We start from the raw sequence: 20,507 nt of genomic DNA on the forward strand, positions 1-20,507 counted from the left end.
AAGTCTTTCTCTGCACAAGTCCACACAAATAAGATCACAAACACACAATATGAGAAAACTAAGAGGATTTTATTGACTTTTATATGTTCTTGGAGAAAACCATTCACATGTAAAACTTTGACATTTGATGAGATTTATTCACACTTTATTTTACACATAAATTCCTCAATTTGTGGGGAAGACATGATTTTTCAGTTCAACAGGTCTTTCACATGATTACAGTCACAAAATTGGCACACTACTTTAACAACTGAACCCAACAGGCAGGACAAAGGGTGAGCTGGACGCTGACTCAGACCTAACAGGCCTCCTGCAAGGCCTCGGGAGCGCCTTCTGTGAGCTTACTAAAATACCAACCCAGCGCCTCAGGTCATAAGTGATTGTTCACAAAATAAAACCTCTATTCCAAGTGCTGCTTGTTTTATAGAAAAATATTACAAATAAAAATTAGTGCTATTCCAGGCGTTCATTTTAAGTTCACACAACACAGGTCAAGCCACGCTCCGCAGACATCACTGCACCCTATGGGAGCCTGAGCCACTGACTGAAGCACCCCAGCTTCCACAGCCCAGTGCTTACACTGCTGACTCTGCTGATTAAAAATGCAGGTAAGCTAATAGCTTCAGGTGTTTAGGACACTCATAATTTGTTCCTAGTTTGAGACTCAGAAAAAAATGCTCCAGGAACGTGACAAAATTTGTATTTCTTCCTGATACAAGAAATTTGACAAAATCTGTAATTATAAAACAGATTTGCTATTTAGAAAGCAAAGCCTGGATGTTTTTCATGGGTGGAATCTTATTCATATATGATTCAAATTTTAATATGGACTGGGCTGCTGGAGAGAGGGGCAGGTGGCCAGTACTGCCAGGTGGTTTGACAGACATGGGAGGTTGGCCCTGCTAGCCAGTCCGAGGCAGTGTCTCGTTCACAGATGATGTGGGTTGTAAGGAGCAGGTCTCTCAGAAGCTATGTACAGCAGCTTACACGTCCGTGTTTCTCTCTGGTCGATGCACAATTCATCTATGACATGCCTGTCCCCAGACTCGGGCAGGTACACGGATTCTCTGCTCTACTGTAGGGGTGAGGTCTTCAGTGGGATCATGATTCTGGATTCCATTTCCTGAATGAGTGGGACTGAACACAGCAGCAAGGTCAGTGTGCTGGTTTCCCCACTGCACTGCACGACACACACCAACAAGCAGGCTGCTGAGAAGACGAGCCCGGAGGCAGAACTGAGTTCAGGGCAGGTTGGCTAGCCTCCTATAGGATGTTATTAAAACTGGACAAGATCCTACCTGGAAATGTGTTTCATGTGTGGGAAAGTAGGAAAGTCCATATTGTGACAAAAAAAAAAAAAGGTGATTTCTCAAAAGGTTCTTTTAATTAAAATAAAATTATATAAAATCAAACAATACTATATTTGCATATATTCTGTACAAAGAGAGAGAGAGATTGTATTTGTAAAACTGCCCTGTGAGGCAAACACAGCTTTGGGAGCTGATGGAGGGGGTAAGAGTAGCCAGAATCACATGATCTTTAAACTAAAAGACAAGGTGATACTTACTTCCCTGAATAAATTACTCTTGCATTTTCTTGGTAATATATGGGCTTAAAAATACCTGACGTACAACATGGTTGGTATTCAGGGGGTCTGTTGGCATCACCGGAGTGTACTCATGATTTATGTGAGTATATGTGTATGTATACATGTATGTATACGTGTGCATGCATATGTGTTTTACCAAACTGATTTACCAAATTTAATTTAATTTCTTTTTTTTTTTTTTTTTGGTACAAAGATTGAACCCAGGGGTGCTTAACCAAGGAGCCACATCCTCAGTCCTTTTTATTTTTTTATTCTGACACAGAATCTCACTAAGTTGCTTAGGGCCTTGCTAAGTTGCTGAGGCTGGCCTTAAACTTGGGATCCTCCTGCCTTAGCCTCTCAAGTGGCTGGAATTATAGACTTGAGCCACGGTTTGCCTGGCAAAATTACTCTTCTCAATTGACCTACTATGGTTATATTTTTTGGAACTGACAATCTTGATGAGAAAGAGAAAGTTTAAAAAATTTGTGTAATAAATTTTCACAGAATCTAGAAATCTACAAAACAAACAAAACCCTCAAAAGAAGTAATATTATAAAATTTACAACATCCAAGGGTCTGAAAACTGTCCCAGGCAGTATACATATGTGAAAGAATCAATGTTCTTCTTTACAAAAACAAAGTCAAGTAAGTGTTACAGAAAATATCTACACCTCCACTCTTTCCACCCTGTTTTTACAGAATACACATTAGCTTCAGGGTGAAAGAACATAGCTGGAGCGGCAAGATACAAAGAATCAAATCCTTGAGGACTGTTAGAATACTACCTGGGTGGGGTTGGGACGCAGCTCAGCAGGAGAGTGCTTGCCTAGCACCAAGGAGGCCCGGGTCCAATCCCCAGCACTGTGACAACCAGACACACACATTCATGCAGGGTCTGCTTCGTGTGCCTCCAAGTGTTACCTGTGTAGTACACCAGCTCTTCCCAGCCGTGTTTGTGCCAAGCCGCGTTCCGTATATCTTCCCTGGTCTGAAGATCCTTGTAAGCTTGAAAATAATCACACAGAAAAAGAAAGACTTCGACATCATGCCCTGTATTGCAGTGGTCACTATTCGACAGGTCACAGGTTTTTTTTCCATGGGCACTTAGTACCCAGCTGGGAAAACTGCATGTTCACCTGAGAAAACACAGTCTGGGCCTGGTGGGAGAAGCAAAGCAACCTGCCCTGAGCCCTGACAGCCTCCTGAGGCAGGGCCACTCCACACACATGTCGACTCATGACTGGGCACCGTGGACCACAGACAACAGCCACTTAGAGCTCAGAGGTTCTGGGGCTGCTTGGGGAGAGCACCTGCCCAACTCCTGAGACCAGGTAAGGTCCCAGCACCACAGAAACAAACAAAACAAACTCCACTTTAGGTGAGAGACCCTGAGTGCAGCACAGAGAGGTGGAGGCCAGGCAGCCCAGCGAGTGCAGGGCACGTAGGAGCACTCCTGGAGAGCTGCCTGGAGGGGTCCAAAGGTCCACAGCAGCCTGCCGGGCTGACCCCTGAGTCCCTGGCAAGGACTTCCCACTACTTGCACTGCTTGCTGGTAAGTACCCGTGGGCATCTCCACATGGGGTTGCTTGAGGCTGAAGGACTCCCGGGCTCTTCCTTCCTTCCAGTTCTCAACAGAACTGCAGAGCCTCCTGGCTGGGAGAAGGCCTGTCAGCTCACCATGTGGACACAGGGTTTCCCCCAGGACTCACAGCCTGGGGGTGCTTCTACAATTTCAGCTGCATTTTCAGTGTGGTAAAATAAGCCTACACAGCACTGACCACTGTGGCCAGCAAGTGCAGAGTTCTGGTGGGAACTCCCACGGCCGCACATCCTCAGAACTGCCGTCCACACAGCCTTCCCACCCGTGTCTCCCTGCAGCTCCTGCCTGTTGCCCAGTAGCCACCAGCCTGCTGCTCTCTGGACACTGTGCCACACCCAGGGGAGCACACAGCAGGAGCCCTTCTCTACCACCTCACTTAGCCTGATGTCGCAAGGCTCGTCTGTGTCTGACAATGATCAGAACTTTATCCTGTTCTACGGCTGAATGATGCTGAATTCTATGTATATTCCATATTTACTTATCCATTCTCTGCCTTTCTCTTCTTTGGGGGGTAGCTAACATTTTTATCTCTTTCTTTCTTTTTTTTTTTTTTTTTGTCCCAGGGCTCAAACCCAGAATTGTTCAACCACTGAGCCATATCCCTAACCTTTTATTTTTAAAGCAATTCTCTCTCTCTTTCCATATATATATATATATAGTTGATGGACCTTTATTTTATTCATTTATTTATATGTGGTGCTGAGAATCAAACCTAGTGCCTTACACATGCAAGGCAAGTGTTCTACCACTAGGCCACAACCCCAGCCCTCCCCAGTCCTTTTTTTATATTTTATTCTGACACAGAGTCTCACTAAGTTGTTGAGGGTCTCACTAAGTTTCTGAGGTTGGCTTTGAACTTGCAATCCTCTTGCTTCAGCCTCCTGAGCTGCTGGGATTACAGGTGTAGCCGTCGCACCCAGCTGTGGGATGACTTTCAAAGGTGGCCTTGAGCACAACACCACACTGGAAGGGGGGCATGGTGGGGTGGTGGGTGGAGGAGACTGAAGAGGGGGGAGAGGGATAGTCCTACAGGGGTAAGAGAAGGAGAGACTCTGACAGCCAGGAGTGCTGAGCTGGAGCCTGGCTGGGCCACTCAACTGTGTGGTCTGAGCACCTATTTGCCAGCTTTGAGCCACAGGGTTAGGAAAAAGGGATGATGTGTCAAATAGTAGAGTGGCCTGCAGGTTGGGGAGGCCTGATGAATGTGGGCTATCTTGCTCCAGAAACACGGCACTGTGGGGCAGGCCATGGAGAGAGCACATCTGCACACCCCAGGTCCCCTCTCATAGGGGACTGAGCAGGGGTATGGGGGATGCAGACTGGGGCAAAGGTGGATACTTTGGCATGGGAGGAAGGCAAAGAAGGGGCCTGGGCCTCTGCACAGGGAGTACCTGCTGCTCCAGGGGCCTGGAGGCAGTGAGGGCCTGCCAGGCTCCGCTGCACCTGCCTGTCACAGCCCCAGCTCTTCACCAGGGAGTCCCATCCAGACCAGGTGGGTGGCAGGTGACATGTGCTGAGAAGGGATGTGCTCCTGGCTTGACCCCACTCGACAGGTGAATCATGGAGTGACAGAGGTCCTCCTCAGTGTGTCCCTGGCCCACCTGGATGCCTCTTTAGGCAGAGACAACGGAGAGGTGTGGGGCAGGCCTGACTTTTCAGTTTGTATCCACTGGACAGATGCCAGTTTTTAAATAATAAAAATGACTCCACACTCACTTCAAATTAGGCTCTAAAGGTTAAATTACGTGTACTTTAAACTCAGAAGGCCAAAGGCAGAACGCAGTGAAAAGATGTTTTTAACCTACTGCATTGGAAAACTGACACTCCTGGGGTGGAAACTGGGCTGGAGAGAACTGAGCTCTGGGCAGCTGTGCTGCCCTCGGTGCTCCACACAGCTGAAGGGCACATGGCACCTGTCACTTGGTGTAGGATTTCAGCCCCCTTCGCTACAGGGACATCCCGTGCATGGGCTGAGGTGAGTGGCATCTGCGCTGCGCAAGGTGTCTGGGGGTGAGGTGGGAGAGCTCCCTCAGACTGCAGGGCATCTGTGGGGGCAGGCACCAGGGGCACAACTGATCCTCTCAGACCTGGCTTCCCAGCAGCTGGCTGCCAGGCAGTTGGTATGCACTGTGTGGCTCTCTGAGGACTCTATTTCCTCCCCATTCAGCCTCTCTTCCCACCTTTGCTTGTCAATTCCACCTGGATCCTGAGGTCCTGCTCACCTCTTGCCTCTTAGGATTTCCCCAAATACCTCTCACTTTAAGTCCTCTTTAGGCCTCTAGAGCATCCTGATCACCTCCCCAGGAAGTGGACCATGCACACCCCAGGTCACGGCACTGGTGTTTTATGCCTCAGAGACTTGCTGGCCGAGTCTCTAAACCCTGAACACTGACACAGCAGGCAGACAGTTTCCTGAGACCTGTGGAAGCCAATCAGGCAAACTACCCAGCCCCTCTCCGTTGACTAACCCAGCCTGACCATGAGTGATCCTTTTCCTTGAGGGCCTCTTGACCATGTCCAGAGGCATGTCCAGCCTCATGCTGAGCCCTGGATCCTACTCTAACTGGGAGGGAGGCGCAAAGCCACCAGAGCATCAGCCAGCATCACATGGGGCTTGGGGGCCCAGGGGGATGGTGACACTCACTCCTGTGGTGTGGGGGGCAGTGATACTCAATCCCAGGGGTTAGTAACATCTGAATCAGGCCTTGAGGACACCAAAGGAGGTGCCAAACAGAAGTTGGTGGGTAGGGCAGAGAGGGAGAGGGAGGAAGGTACTGGGACAGGCCCTCCCTCAACACAGGAAGTGGGAGAGAGTGTGGGGAGGCTCTGGGCTGGGGTGAGGAGGGTGCAGAAGGTGAAGAGGGTGCAGCCCCAGGGCTTGTGAGCCACTCCTCACCACCCCTCTGTCCCTTCGCTGGGCCCCCTGGTCTCCAGTAGACAATTGGCCTTTGCCTCTGTGTGTTGGGACAGGCCTGCGCTTGGCAGTCTGAGGTCTGTGCCATGGTGCTCATGGCTACTGATCTGCGCCATCACCCAGCATGACCTGATTAGGAATGGGCGCCTAAGTTCCAGCCCCTCAGAGCAGAGAGGGCGTACCTACCCCAAAGGTGGTGCACCATGTACAGCTCTCCAATCTGCGAGAAGAACCCGCCCACTGCCTCATTACTGTCCTGTCTAAAACGGATGGCCCGAGCCCTAGAAGAGAAAAGTAGGCAGAGTTAGAGGGAGTCAGTAGGCTACCCCTCCCACATGCAGGCCAGTTGTTTAGAACAAAGACAGCTGCTCTTAAAGTCATCAAATTGCTACCAGACTATTAAACACAATCAGAAGTCACTTTAGTGCACGTGAAAGACAAATATACCTCTCTGTAGCTGCATCATTTTTGAGAGAAGTGAAAAGGATTTCATGACTATTTACATGAAACGTGACATCAGGTACATATGTGGCTGCCAGAATTCCTGATATAAGAAAACTTGCAGAGATGACCTGGCAACTTAGAAATAATTGCTTTTCCAAGGACACTCTTTAGGAGAAAGTGGGGCACTAAACACCAGGACTTCAGAGGGAATTTCCCCCATAGGAAACAAAGCCCACCCTGGAGGATGGGGCCAAGCACAGAGTCTCCCCTGTGCATCACACTTTCACAGCAGCCAGAGGGCAGCTCCTGAGAAGCATGGCACTGAGAGGGTCTGCAGCTTCCTGTAAAGCAGTGGGAGAACAGACAGCAGCTTCTGGGCAGGCGCCATGAGACCATCACTGTCACCAGCAAAGTTACCGATGGTTCCCTTTCTAATCAGAGCAATCCATCGGAAAATGGATACTAAGAGGCACTCAACATGTACTGTATATGCAAGAAAGTTCATCTGCACACAACAAAGTGTGATTGAAGTGGCTAAAGACTGTTTAAAATCGCTGGGCATGGTGGCACACACCTGTAATCCCAGTGGCTTGGGAGGCTGAGGCAGGAAGATCACGAGTTCAAAGCCAGCCTCAGCAACTTAGTGAGGTTATAAGGAACTAAATATGACCCTGTCTCTAAATAAAATATTTTAAAAGGGGCTGGGGATGTGGCTCAGTGACTAAGTGCCCCTGGGTTCAATCCTTAGTAAAAAAAAAAAAAAAAAAAAAAAATTGTTTAAAATTTTGCTGCCAAAGGCCATTAGTTCTCCAATTTGAGCACCTTCTTTCATACTTGTATTGGGTACCTTTTTTTAGAATTGAAAGTGAAAATGAAGTCAGGGGCTGCAGATATAGGGATGCCACCAGAAGTAAAGCCAGAGCTGTCAGAGCCCTCCCTCCAGGTATCACCCAGGACACTGGTGCCAGTGCTGCCCAGGCTCAGGCCTGCAGCCAGCACACCCTGAGTCAACAGGACTAGGGAAGGCACTCAGCATAACTTGTCTTCAACGGGCTGGAGGCACATGGCCAAGGACACCACCTACCAACACCTGTGGGGCAGGCGTGACCCTGGGGGATACTGAGACTCCAAGGCTGGCTGGCCAGCTCATCCTCCTACAGGAGCTGAATCATGCCATCTCACAGGGTGTGAAGTCTGCACAGGAACAACCTGGGAGTGAGGATACCAGTCTGCCTGGGACCACTCTGCACACATGTTCTCTTTCTCCACTTGTGGACACCAGCACCTGGCCAGGCCCAAGTTCTCGGCTTCCTGTGGTAGAGCCCCCACAAGTTGGCCATGACAGTATTAGATTCTTTTACCTTTACATTTGTAAGTAAGTGATCAATAACTTCATGAAAATTACACATCAGATTGGTAAATTATTGAAATTAAGCAAATTAATTTAATGTGCATTCTAAGTCTGCTCAGAAGGAAAAATCTATTTTATTGAGTGATAAAGTATTCCGGATTATTCTTTTCATTCTGGATTCTTCTAGTTCATTCATGGAAGGCAAAGAAAACATACCTGCCTCAGCCTGCTAATGACCAGAGCATGCACTGAGAGGAAACCACCGTCTCAATAGTCACCTATGTGCCAGAATACAAATTCAGGGTTGAACTGGGACATGAAAATTTTTATAAGGAACTGAATAACCTCATTACATCCTTGTGGATTCCCTACCAAATCTAAATTAGTAATATGCACAAATTAAATTGAACATCTAAGTTATTACAGTTACAGGCCAAAACCAAGAAGCACAGAACAAAGGAGAATCCCCCAATGGACTAGTGTGCATAGCAGCGCACCATCAAGAGGATGTCTTGGCCTCAGACTAAAGATCTTGTGGCTGGTGTTACTGAGCTTGACATCCGAGGAAAGAGCTGTTAGAAATAGAAATCTCAGGACCACGTGCCAGGGCCAAAGAGATCTGTACTGATGTAACACAAAGTGAGAAACTTCATGATTGAAACAGGAATGCTTCAATACAAATTGAAAGTAAGTAATAGCCACAGATTCAGGCTTAAAGAGCACCCACGAGGACCAGCACCGCCAAGTTGCTTCTACCCTGGGATTCTCCCAAGCACTGCTTGGCCTCTTCTGTGAGAAGATAATGCCATGACGGCTATAAGGTGGCTGGTGCAGGCAGACAGAGCCATCAGCCTCAGGTACTCTTTTTAGTTTTCCATCCTCAGCGTGGCATTCTCAAGATTCTCTTGTGCTATCAGTGCAGATCTGGCTTATTTAAATCACTTTGTAAAAGTTCCACGCGTGACTACACTGTGGTCTCTCTCTCCACGGCTTCCAGGTGGTTCACAACTTGGGCAAGTACTGTGGATCTATTTCTTATGTAACCACAGCTTCTGCTGCCCACATGTCCACCCACTCAATATTCACTGACCACCGAAGACATGCCAAGCATGGAAGAGAGTTGCAAATGGCCCCTGGCAGAGACATGGCACAGCAGCTGTGTGGGGCACCTCCAGGAGCGTGTGTAGGGATACCTACTCCAGTCTTGGTTGTATATGCCTCACTTTCTTGATTCAGAATCATCCTTGGATCTGAGGCTAAATTACACTAAATGAGATGTGTTGGATTATATTTTACATGTCAAGAAATTCACTGGTGTACAATTCTGTGGTTCTCAGTAGATCTACAGGCTGGTGCTGTGATCATAGTCCAGCTGTGCCGAAGCCCCTCATGCCCATTTGCACTCATGTCCACTCCCATGTAGCCAGGACCCATTAGTCCACCCTATGTTTGTACTGAGCTGGCTCTTTGGAAACTTCATGAATGGAGCGGTACAGTAGACAAGGTGGCGCATGCCTGGAATCCAGGTACTTGGAGGCTGAGGCAGATCGCAGGCCAGCCTCAGCAAATTAGCAAGTCCCTGCCTCAAGATAAAACAAAAAAGTTAAAAAGGCTGGGGATATGGCTCAGTGGTTAAGTGCCCATGGGTTCCATCCCCAGTACCAAAAAAAAAAAAAAAGAAAACTGACCACTAACCTTTTCATTTTTTATTTGTTATATATTTTTTACCACCTAACCATTTGGAAGTGCACAGTTCAGTGTGCCATGCATGTCTGCACTGCTGTACACGAGGTATCTAGGCCTTACCACTTGGCAGAACCACACTGAAACTCCTGCCAACCCCTGTGAGATCCTTTCCATCTGGCCTGTGACCTGTCTTCATTGGATACGGGTCCTGTGGGTGGATCTGCCTATCTGTCCTGCTGTGACTGGCCTTTCTACGTCACAGCAGCGATGACCCCCCCTTTCTCAAGGCTGCATGCTATTCTACTCTGTGCCCCTCAGGATGTATCTGCTCTTAGACACTGAGCTGCCTCTACCTCTTGGCTGCTGTGGATGGGGCTGCAATGGATGCAGGCCTGTGAACACCTCTGTGGGATCCTGCTTGGATCTTCTTGGATGTTTACCCAAAAGTGGAACTCCTAGATGCTACTATGTTTCCATTTTTAACTTGGAGAACCTCCATGTTGCTTCCCACAGAAGCTGTGAGACTTTACACTCTCATGGATACCATCTCTCTGCATCCTGCCCACACGTGCTACTTTATGCTCTATTGACAGTGACCATCCTAATGGGTGTTGTGTGATACCCCTTCTAGTTTTGGTTTGTATTTTTCTTGTGTTACTGATGTTGAGCATCTTTTTATATGCTATTATTCATTTCTATATCTTTTTGTGCCTGGTAGGTACAAGACCATGGATTCAATCCCCAGCTCTGATAAGAAACCAAGCCAAATCTCTGTATCTTTCTTGGAGAATCACCTGCTCAAGCCCCTTACTCAATTTTTAATTGGGTTATCTGTATTATTATTTTTTTTGTATTGGCGATTAAACCCAGAGGTCATCTGCCATTGAGCCACATCCTTAGCCCTTTTTACTTTTTATTTTGAGACATGGTCTTGCTAAATTCTGATCAAAAGACTCTAACTTTTGATCCTCCTGCCTCAGTCTCCCAAGTCACTAAGATTACAAGCGTGGCTACCAACCCTGACTGAACTTTTTGTACATGGAATAACCTCACCAATATATTTTTTTAAAAAATTAAGAATCTTGGGGATGGGGTTGTAGCTCTGTGGTAGAGTGCTTGCATAGCATGCGTGAGGCACTGGGTTCAATTCTCAGCACCACATACAAATAAATAAAATAAAGGTCCACCAACAACTAAAAAATATTTTTTTTAAAAATTAAGAATCTTGCTGGGCATGGTGGCTCATGCCTGTAATTCCAGAGACTTGGGAAGCTGAGACAGGAGGATCACAAGTTTGAGGCCATGTGGGTAATTTCAAATAGTCTGGACTGGAGGAGTCAGGTCTAAATAAGATTGGCCATAGGAAGATGGTTTTTGAGGCTTAGTATAGGTGTGGAAAGGGGGATCCATGGTATTATTCTCTCTAGTTTTGTACATGTTTTGAAAATTTCATAATAAAAACATAAAACAAAATAACTAAGCTGGGTGCAAGGTACATGCCTGTGATCCCTACTGCCTGGGTGACAGAGGCAGGAGCACTGCTTGGGTCAAAGTTTGAGAGCAGCCTCGCAACACAGCAAGATCCTGTGCTTCCTTCCCCTCCCCCCGGCCATTTTTAAAAGTCTAGAGTCAAGTTATGGAATTAGTCTCAGATGTATTTCTTAGTATTAACACTATGGGTTAAAAAAACCTATTAATAAGACTAATATGACTTACAAACTCAATATTGATAATATACTCACCAGTAATTGCCCCATTCGATCATGGTTCCTGGCTGAAAAGAGATTTAGATTTTGGTTTGTTAGTTTTTCTGTGAAAAAAAAAATAGAAATAGGAGCGCAAACATGCTTGTTCACCATGTGCCTCCCCACAGCAAGAGCAGCACTCAATAGCTTCATGCAGGCAGACATCACAGACACATCAGAGCAAGGCATCCATGTCCATCATCAGGGACACAGTGAGCCCATTCTGCAGATGCATCGAAGGTTACCAATCACCTCCTCTAATTCAGAGGTGATTATTAGATGCTGAGGGCTGCTGAGATGTTCTGTTTTATCACAGGCACAACCAACTAACTTCTTCACGGAACACACAATCATTATTTGTCAACAGAAAGTCAATTCTGCTGTCTGAGGCACACATTCTAGTTGTGGGGAACAACTACAAAGTACTACAAAAGGTGATTCCCAGGTGGGGTGTGGCTCAGGGGTGAACACCTACCAGCATCGTGAGGCCCTGGCGAGTCCCCAGCACCACTCCCCTCCACATACACAACTCCTTTTACTTTTACATGCTGAATAATTTGCTCAATAGCCACAATGGTTAATTTTTTTTTTTTTTTTTGGCAGGGAGTACTGGGGATTGAACTCAGGGGCACTTACCCACTAAGCCACACCAACACCCCCAGCCCTATTTTGTGTATTATTTAGAGACAGGGTCTTACTGAGTTGCTTAGTGCCTTGCTTATGCTGAGGTTGGCTTTGAACTCACCATCCTCCTGCCTCAGTCTCCCTAGTCAGTGAGATTACAGGCATGTGCCACTGCGCCTGGCTAATTAAAGTTCATTAGTTGCTCTAAATCAACTATAGTAGATGCCATATATTATACCTAGTTCGGAACTTGAGATCTTTCTACTCAAAAGATAAAAGTGTCAATTTAGAAAAAAATCAAATAATAAATGTTTAGAAGATCACAGAGAAAAGAGCTTAGCGAGGCGTGAGGGAGAGGAAGTGGAGAAGGACTGACAGGAGAACCAGCATGTCTGGCAGAACCTGCCCCTAAGCTCGCTCTTCCTTCACTGAACAAGGTCTGACCGCATGTGGACTCACCCTGAGCTGGTAGGGCCTGAGCTCATGGGTCTGGACCTTGGGACTCACCCAGCGCTGGTAGGACCCAAGCTCATGGATGTGGGTCTGCACCATGGGACTCACCCAGCGCTGGAAGGACACAAGCTCATGGATGTCAGGTCCAGACCTTGGGACTCATCTGGAGCTGGTAGGACCCAAGCTCATGGATGTCGGGTCCAGGCCGTGGGACTCACCCAGAGCTGGTAGGGCCTGAGCTCATGGATGTCAGGTCCGGACCGGACCATGGGACTCACCCGGAGCTGGTAGGACCTGAGCTCATAGATGTTAGGCCCTGGCCTTGGGATGGGCTCGTTCCAGAAGCTGAACTCCAGCAGCAGCTGGTTCTTTCTGGAGAGCAGCATGTTACTCCTCGCCTTCCGGAAGCTCACGAATTCCTTTGGGGAGGAAGCGTGCTCATGAAGTGTTGCAGCCCCAAGTATAGACACTCTCTAGGACCTACTCTGGTAACCATTCATTCCCATAGAACGCGGGTGCAGGTGGGGTGATGGGCAGATTGCAGTTGGCCAGAGACAACTCCATCATCTACTGCATGGTTAGGGAATGGCTGCTGGCTCCCTTCCCTACAGCTCCAGGGTGGATGAGGAGCTATGCTGGCTCCCTGATTACTTAGGCCATCAAGGAGACAAGTTTCGCTTTCTGTGTCTGTAGACTTCCTAAGCAGTGTGTGATGGTCTATGATGGGGACAACATGGTGACTACAAACAGCAGATGGCTCAGAGGCATTTACAATTGTCTGGGGACCTATGATGTGTGGCTGTCAACCTCTGCCGACATGCACCTGCTAGTGAAGGTCAGGCAGGGCAGCAGGGCAGCAGGCCAGCAGGGGAAGACACATGTGGTCACAGCACTGGAGCAGACACTAGAGGTGGCAAGGTTGACTGTGCCTGCCATGCTGATTTTTACAACTGAACTGTGTGTCAACAGCACTACATAATTACTGTATCTAAATACAACTCAAGAGTCCAAAGGACAAAATTTTTACTAAAAAGCTGAGCAGTTTACTAACAGAGACTGATGACAGAAGAACCATTTGGTTCTGTACTGACATCTACTGGATCACTAGGCTGAGTAAGAACCCATTTCTAAGTAGTTACCTGATTTTCTCTGAGTTTGTTCATGACCTCCGTGAGGGCTGGGTAGCCGCCTTCGTACCTCCAGAGATGGACTGAAACGCATGGAAAAGAGAGCACACACTGAGAGCAGGCACCTGAACACACCTAGAGAGCAGCGTCAGCCATCGCGACTATAGCTGCCACTGGCCTCAGTGACATGACAAAGCTTCCCGGTATCCAAACATTAAAAACAACATGATAATTAGTTTTTACAGTGAATTACAGAAGAAACTACTTTAACAGTGGAACCAGACTAAGTCTTAGAAAGTTTTGGGTATATATAAAACAAGCATTAAATCAGAAAATTGCCTAAGAGACCCAGAAAGGCTAAGGGTGGAGAGTGAGCCAGTCTCTGGCTTCATACCAGCTTGATCCTGCTCCCCGTACCACGTGTTCCAGGTGCCCACCAGAGTGCAGGGGTAGTGTGCATCTTCGTGAATCTTTGGTAACACCTCTTGGCTTAAAGAGAAGAAACAGCAACAGTGATTCAACAGCCGTGGAACATCCCAGTGGGCTGAACAAAGTAACACAAAGAAGGTCGCCTACTCCATGTCTGGCCACAGAGCTCAGAACAGGCTGTGATGAGAGGATGCATGAAGCCACCTCTCAGCTGAATTTTGCTTACTCTGACACCCTATTCCTCGATGTTAGGTTTCCACCCCAACTATCTAGAGGTGTGAGCAAGTCAAGTGCAGTGATCACTGTGGTAGGGAAGAGCCAAGGTCCCAGGGTTCCAGGAGCTATTTAGGTGAAGGAGGGGGAAAAAGAGAAGAACTACTTACTATTTTAAAAAGAACTGAGCATTAAAGCATTATCTGTTGTTAAGAAGTGCTAAGCTAAAATTGTGAACAACTTAGATGCTCTTCAATAGATGAATGGATAAAGAAACTGTGGTATATATACACAGTGAAATATTACTCTGCATTAAAAGAGAATAAAATCATGGCATTTGCAGGTAAATTGATGGAGTTGGAGAATATTATGCTAAGTGAGTGAAGTACGCCAATCCCTCCCAAAAAGAACAAATGCTGATTGTTTTCTCTGATATGAGGATACTGATCCATAATGCAGGTGAGGGGGAGAATAGGAGGAATGGAGGAACTTTAGATAGGGTAAAGGGGAGGGAAGGGTAGGGATGGGGCAGGGAGAGGGAAAGACAGTGGAATTACCGTCATTACCCCAAGTACTTGTATGAAGACATGAGTGGTGTGACTGTGTACAACCAGAGACATGAAAAATTGTGCTCTATATGTGTATTATGAATTGAAATGCATTCTGCTGTCATGTATAACAAACTAGAATATATATATATATATATATATATATATATATATATTTTTTTTTTTTTTAAAGAAGTGCTGAGCTAATTCCCTTCATCTCAAGGTATACAAATGGCCTCAGAGGGTGTGGCTCCACATCCTGGGATACTCAGCAGGGGACCTGGGTTCTGGAGAGGGAACAGGTGCAGGAAATGGCAGCTGCAATTTCCTCAAGAGGAAGACTAAAGACAGCAGGGACAAGCTCTAATTCTGGCACCCAGAGCTGTAGATGGGCTGACTGCATCTGGGCATCAGGAGGGTCTGCCGAAACTTGAGTGTGGGATGAGCAGATGGACCCTGCAAGGCTTCCTCCAACCTTGGTTCCTCCGCATTCTGAAGTCTAAGTGATGAGGGTGACCTCTTCTAACAACATTAAGTGAAGTAAGCCACAGTCAGATAGTCAAGATTCATATGTTTTCTCTCATACATGGAAGCTGTATGAGAGGGTTTAGCTGTGTGTGTTTAAAATAAAATGCCACTGGCCATCCCACAAAACCTGGTGTAAGACTCTCTCCACATTCAGCTGTATGAGGATGAGCCCATCTCTCAGATACCACGTGCTAGCTGAACAGCAAACATCTACATCACTACTTTCCCCCAAGGAAGAGTTTGAGATACACACCAAATCTTGTTGTACGCTTCTAGGCATTCTGGCTTAACGTTGTGAACTGAAACAAAAGAAAATCAGTGATAAACTTACAAACAAACAAACATACACATACAAACAAAAGTCGGCTGTGGAGACAGCGAAACTGCCACTCACACTGTAGTTTGTACAGGCTGCTGGTTTCCTTTTTGGCCAGGAGGTTAGAGTGAGCATCTTTTCTCGGATCAACTTTCCGTACAAACAAGGATTTCAACCAACTGTCTTCTCGAGGTCTGTTGTTAGAAGAGGTCAATTTCCTGTGGAACAAAAAACATACCCATCTGAGTCTAATTGGAAATATGAAGAACTCAGTGTCTTCAGGTAGCTTTGCCTAGGATGGCTTCCAGGCACAGGCACTGAACGCAGGTGCCATAGAACATGTGCTCTCCAGCTTGCCAGCGCACACTGAGTGAGGAGAGACATGCAGAGGTAACTCCCCATACTCCAAACAGTTCCCATGCTTACTTAGCACTCTGTGCTTCACAATTCCCTCTCCTCCAAAGCAATTTTCTTTTTATTATTTACTTGTTTTTTTGGTACAAGGGATTGAATGTAGGGGCACTTTACCACTGAGCCACATCACTAGCTCTTTTTATTTATTTTGAGACAGGCTCTTGCTAAGTTGCTAAGCATTTCACTATGTTGCTCAGACTGACCTCAAATTTGACATCCTCCTACCTCAGCCTCCTGAGTTGCCAGGATTACAGGCATTTACCACCATGCCCAGATCTTTTTAATTGATGCATTATAATTATACCTAACAGATACATTGTGATATATTTGCACATGCACACAAAATAATCTTGGTCAATCACATTCCCCAGTACCAGCTCCGGTCCACTTCCTTCATCCTACTGTGTCTCTTTTCTAATTTCACCAGATAAATCCCCTCTTTGTTTTTTCCTTTTGTCTCTAGCTTCCATGTATGAGAGAAAACATATGAATCTTGACTATCTGACTGTGGCTTACTTCACTTAATGTAATACTCTCAAGGTCCATCCATCTTCCTAAATGGCATGATTTCATTCTTCTTTATGGCTGAGTAAAACTCCACTGTGTATGTATTCCACAATTTGTTTATCCATTTACCTGCTGACGGACACCTATGCTGGTTCCATAACTTGGCTATTGTGAGCTGCACTGTCAAAGCCATTTTGACATAGAACACACATGAAGAAACCTAGAGCAGTCAGTCTGTAGACATGAATGGAGTGTGGTGCTGGACAGGGAGGGCAGGGTCACTGCTGGAGGGACACACCGAGTTTCACTGTGGGAAGAGGAAGCATTCAGAGGATGGATGTGGTGATGTGTCTACAGTGTGAATGCTCTTATGGCCACTGGGCTGTGTGCTTAGGAACGGCAAGAGTGACAACACTGTGTTTTAATAGGTTTTGTCTCACCATCATTTATAAAGGCATCTGGCCAGGAAATGGCAGGCATGGCTGTGAGACACTGAACCTGATCCACACCACAGAACTGCACCTTTAGAAATGCTGGGCGGGGGGCCTACGGTGGCAGAGTACCTACTTAGCATGCAGGAGACCCTGGGGTTGATCCTCAGCACCCCGAGAAGTAAATGAGTAAGTACCCAAGTAAATCTGGCTAAACTACGAACTATACTTTCATCTTGAATTTTCTAGTGCTTGTCTAACTCCACAGGCCCACCAGTGAGAACACAGATCTGCCTAACCTCAAGTGCAGGGTGAATTATTTACATTGAAACCGAAACTCCATGTAACCTTTGACCCAATAATTATACCTGAAGTTGCACTCTATAGGTAGCTAGAAGTGCATGAAGTTGGACACACAGAGCATTTATTACACCTGTGATCTCAGTAGCTCAGGAGGCTGAGGCAGGAGGACTGCAAGTTCAAAGCCAGCCTCAGAACTTTGCAAGGCCCTAAGCAACTTAGTGAGACCCTGTCTCAAAGTAAAAACATAAAAAAGCTGGTATGTGGCTCAGTGGTTAAGCAACCCTGGGTTCAATTCCTAATATCAAAAAAAAAAAAAAAGAAAAAGAAAAAGAAAAGCAAGAAATCAGAACCTAGTGGAGACTCATCCTCTTCCAAACTTCACATAACCAGCATCAAAGGACAAACTGTGCCCCTCCACTGACTTCATTTTTGTTCAGATTTACAGTTCTATGAGTTTTGGCAAATGCAGTCACTTATGCCACATAGTTCAGACAAGGAACATTTCCTCACTCCTCTCATGACTGACCCCTTCCTCGCTAGCAACTGAATGCTGCCCAGAGCCCTGCCTCTCTAGAGGTCTCTCACTCCCAACAGGCTTCTGAATCTGCCCTTCTTCCTGCACTCTCTCCCCTCCTCTTCTGAGGGCATGCTGGGGATCCTGCTAGGCAAGGGCTCTCCTTTAAGCAATGAGCCCGGCCTTCCGCATGGTCCCCTTAGGACTGAGACCATCTCCTCTGGCTAGAGTCTTTATGGCATACTCTAGAATTCTGATTTTTGATGGATTCTTCTGCCCCTTCCTACATCATACTAGGTGCAGAAATGTTCTGGAGTGCCAAGTGGCCACCATAAATGGTCCTTAGTGCTTCAAAACGAGGTGGGATGCTGATGGCCAGTACAACCCTGTTCTGTGGGATCTCTGTAGGTACTGGATGATTTCCAAGACTCTTACTAATCTGCTTAGCAAACTTACCAATAGGCAGAGTAAGAGGAAGAGTTAACTCCAGATATTAAGGAAAGGACTAAGAGTTCAAATAGGGACAGGAAAAGCTCTTGGAGGAGTACATTCTCCACTGTTTCAGGAGACGAACACCTGAGTTCGATTCCTGTTCTTACCCAGCACTGGTATTTTGGAAATAACAGTACTCTAAACTTCACAGGCTATTGGTAGCCTTTTTCTTTTTGGCCTAAAATTCAACTCACTGTTGTATGTTTTTTATAAATAATGATCAAGAACAAAAAAAGCATTTTTTTCAATTCCCCCAAAGCAGCAAACTCACACTAAACAAGTGAAATGACAAGCTAATGCCAGTGCAGGCGACCTTTCTGTCAAGATGTTGGCAAAAGTGCTCCTATTGCACTTGTAGAGGAAGTCTGAGGCCTTCCTTCTGCCTTTACTGGAGGTCCCAGGCTCAGACTTAGGAAGTGTTGATGCGGATGGCTGGAGAAGAGAGGCTCGGCTCTGTGTTCACGACTGGTCTTAGTGTGTGTGTGCCTAGAGAATGTGCTAAAGTACTTGGGGACAGCACCTGACATGTGCAAAGCCTCTTAAAAGTTAAGTTTCTAACACTATTTTTCAATAGAACTTTTCTAAAATTAAAACTATTAGTTCTTGAGTAAAAACCAACATCATCTAGTATTTGTTTCTGTTTTTTTTTTTTTTTTTCTGATGCTGAGGATTGAACCCAGAAACTCATGCATGCCAGACAAGCACTCTACCACTGAGCCACATCCCTGGCTCTGTTTCTGCTTTCAGTTCATTCTTTGATCATAAAAAATAAACTCATCCAGAAAAAGGTAATTTTCCAAATGAATCACAGTAAAATTGATTTCAATAAAAATAAAAACAGGGGCTTGGGTTGTGGCTCAGTGGTAGAGCACTTGCCTACCATGTGTGAGGACTGGGTTCTATCCTCAGCACCACATAAAATAAATAAAGGTACTATGTCCAACTACAACTAAAAAAATAAAAAATAAATAAATAAAAACATTTTGTTAATTTGTTTCAAGTGTTTCCAATATACCACATTTTGGGATATTTATTTAGTAATACCATGAAGCACAATGGCAAGCATATAGAATTGGTGACAAAGTAGAAAGTGTCAAGGTCTGTTTATGGACTTCTGTGTTTCCTGTGTTTTATTTGAGATTTAAGTTCATTTAAACAAAGGTTGTATTAAAAATCTTTTCGCAGGGAGGACAAGTGGTCCATACCTGTAACCCCAGAGACTCAGAAGGCCAAGGCTAGAGGATCACAAGTTCAAAGCCAGCCTTAGCAACTTGGCAAGGCCCTAAGCAACTTAATGAGACCTTGTCTCAAAGTAGAAAATAAAAAGGGCTGAGATGTGGCTCAGTGATAAGCACCACTGGGTTCTGGTACAGCACTAGTACCCCTCAAATTGGTTACGGTTGTGGCTGTGGCTCAGTGGTAGAGCACTTGCCTAGCACATGTGAACCACTGGGTTTGATCCTCAGCACCACATAAAGGTAAAGATATTATGTCCATCTATAGCTAAAAATATTTTTTAAAATTGGTCAAATTGGGGCTGGAGTTGTGGCTCAGTGGTACAGGACTTGCCTAGCATATGTGAGGCACTGGGTTTGATTCTCAGCACCACATATAATTAATGAATAAAATAAAGGTCCATCAATATCTAAAAAAAATGGCTAAATAACTTGTAAGGATTTAGGATTAACGATGATAAACAAAAAAGGAATACAAAGAAAGTGTTCAAAAATACTACACTAGGGAGTTTAATTTAAAATAAGAAATATCATGTTGACTACTATCAATTGTTTCCCTTTTTGGTGTTGAGGATTATTTTAGTCATGCTTTTCACTGTCATGACTAAAAGATCTGACAAGAACAGTCAGGAGAAGTTAGTTGGGGATCACAGTTTCAGAGGTCTCAGTCCATAGCCGGCCAAATCCATTCCTTGGGGCCCCAGGTGAGGCAGGACATCATGGTGGAAGGGGGTGGTGGAGGAAAAGTGGCTCAGGACTTGGCACCAGGAAGCAGAGAGAGACTCCCCTCATCAGGGAGAAAATACGAACCCCAAAGGCACATCCCCAACACCTACCTACTCTAGCCACACACCACCTGCCTACAGGTACCACTCAGTTAATCCCCATCAGGGGGATTAATGCACTGATTAGGTTAAGGCTCTCAAAACCCAGTCACTTCACTTTGGAACTTTCTTGCCTTGTCTCATACATGAGTTCTTCTGGCCTGCAGAAGCTCATGCCCATCTTACAATACAAAATATATTTAGTCCATTTCCAAGAG

At 45.9% G+C, this 20,507-nt stretch overlaps 1 protein-coding gene across 3 annotated transcripts in view; it reads right to left on the minus strand.

The window, feature by feature from the left end:
* Positions 1-50: 50 nt before the first annotated feature.
* Positions 51-20,507, minus strand: part of Nipsnap2 (nipsnap homolog 2) — a 29,600-nt gene continuing 9,143 nt past the window's right edge. For all 3 annotated transcript variants that reach the window (XM_078023996.1, XM_078023997.1, XM_021728641.2), the window contains 9 exons: positions 15,648-15,787; positions 15,507-15,552; positions 13,930-14,024; positions 13,548-13,618; positions 12,687-12,827; positions 11,329-11,360; positions 6,292-6,386; positions 2,513-2,596; positions 51-1,137 (listed from right to left, as the gene is read on the minus strand). In XM_078023996.1, coding sequence (XP_077880122.1) covers positions 1,073-1,137; positions 2,513-2,596; positions 6,292-6,386; positions 11,329-11,360; positions 12,687-12,827; positions 13,548-13,618; positions 13,930-14,024; positions 15,507-15,552; positions 15,648-15,787 — 769 coding nt within the window. In that variant the 3' untranslated portion in view covers positions 51-1,072. The remainder of the gene's footprint in view (positions 1,138-2,512; positions 2,597-6,291; positions 6,387-11,328; positions 11,361-12,686; positions 12,828-13,547; positions 13,619-13,929; positions 14,025-15,506; positions 15,553-15,647; positions 15,788-20,507) is intronic.

Source organism: Ictidomys tridecemlineatus, chromosome 10 (genome assembly GCF_052094955.1).
Source record: "Ictidomys tridecemlineatus isolate mIctTri1 chromosome 10, mIctTri1.hap1, whole genome shotgun sequence".
Taxonomy (NCBI): domain Eukaryota; kingdom Metazoa; phylum Chordata; class Mammalia; order Rodentia; family Sciuridae; genus Ictidomys; species Ictidomys tridecemlineatus.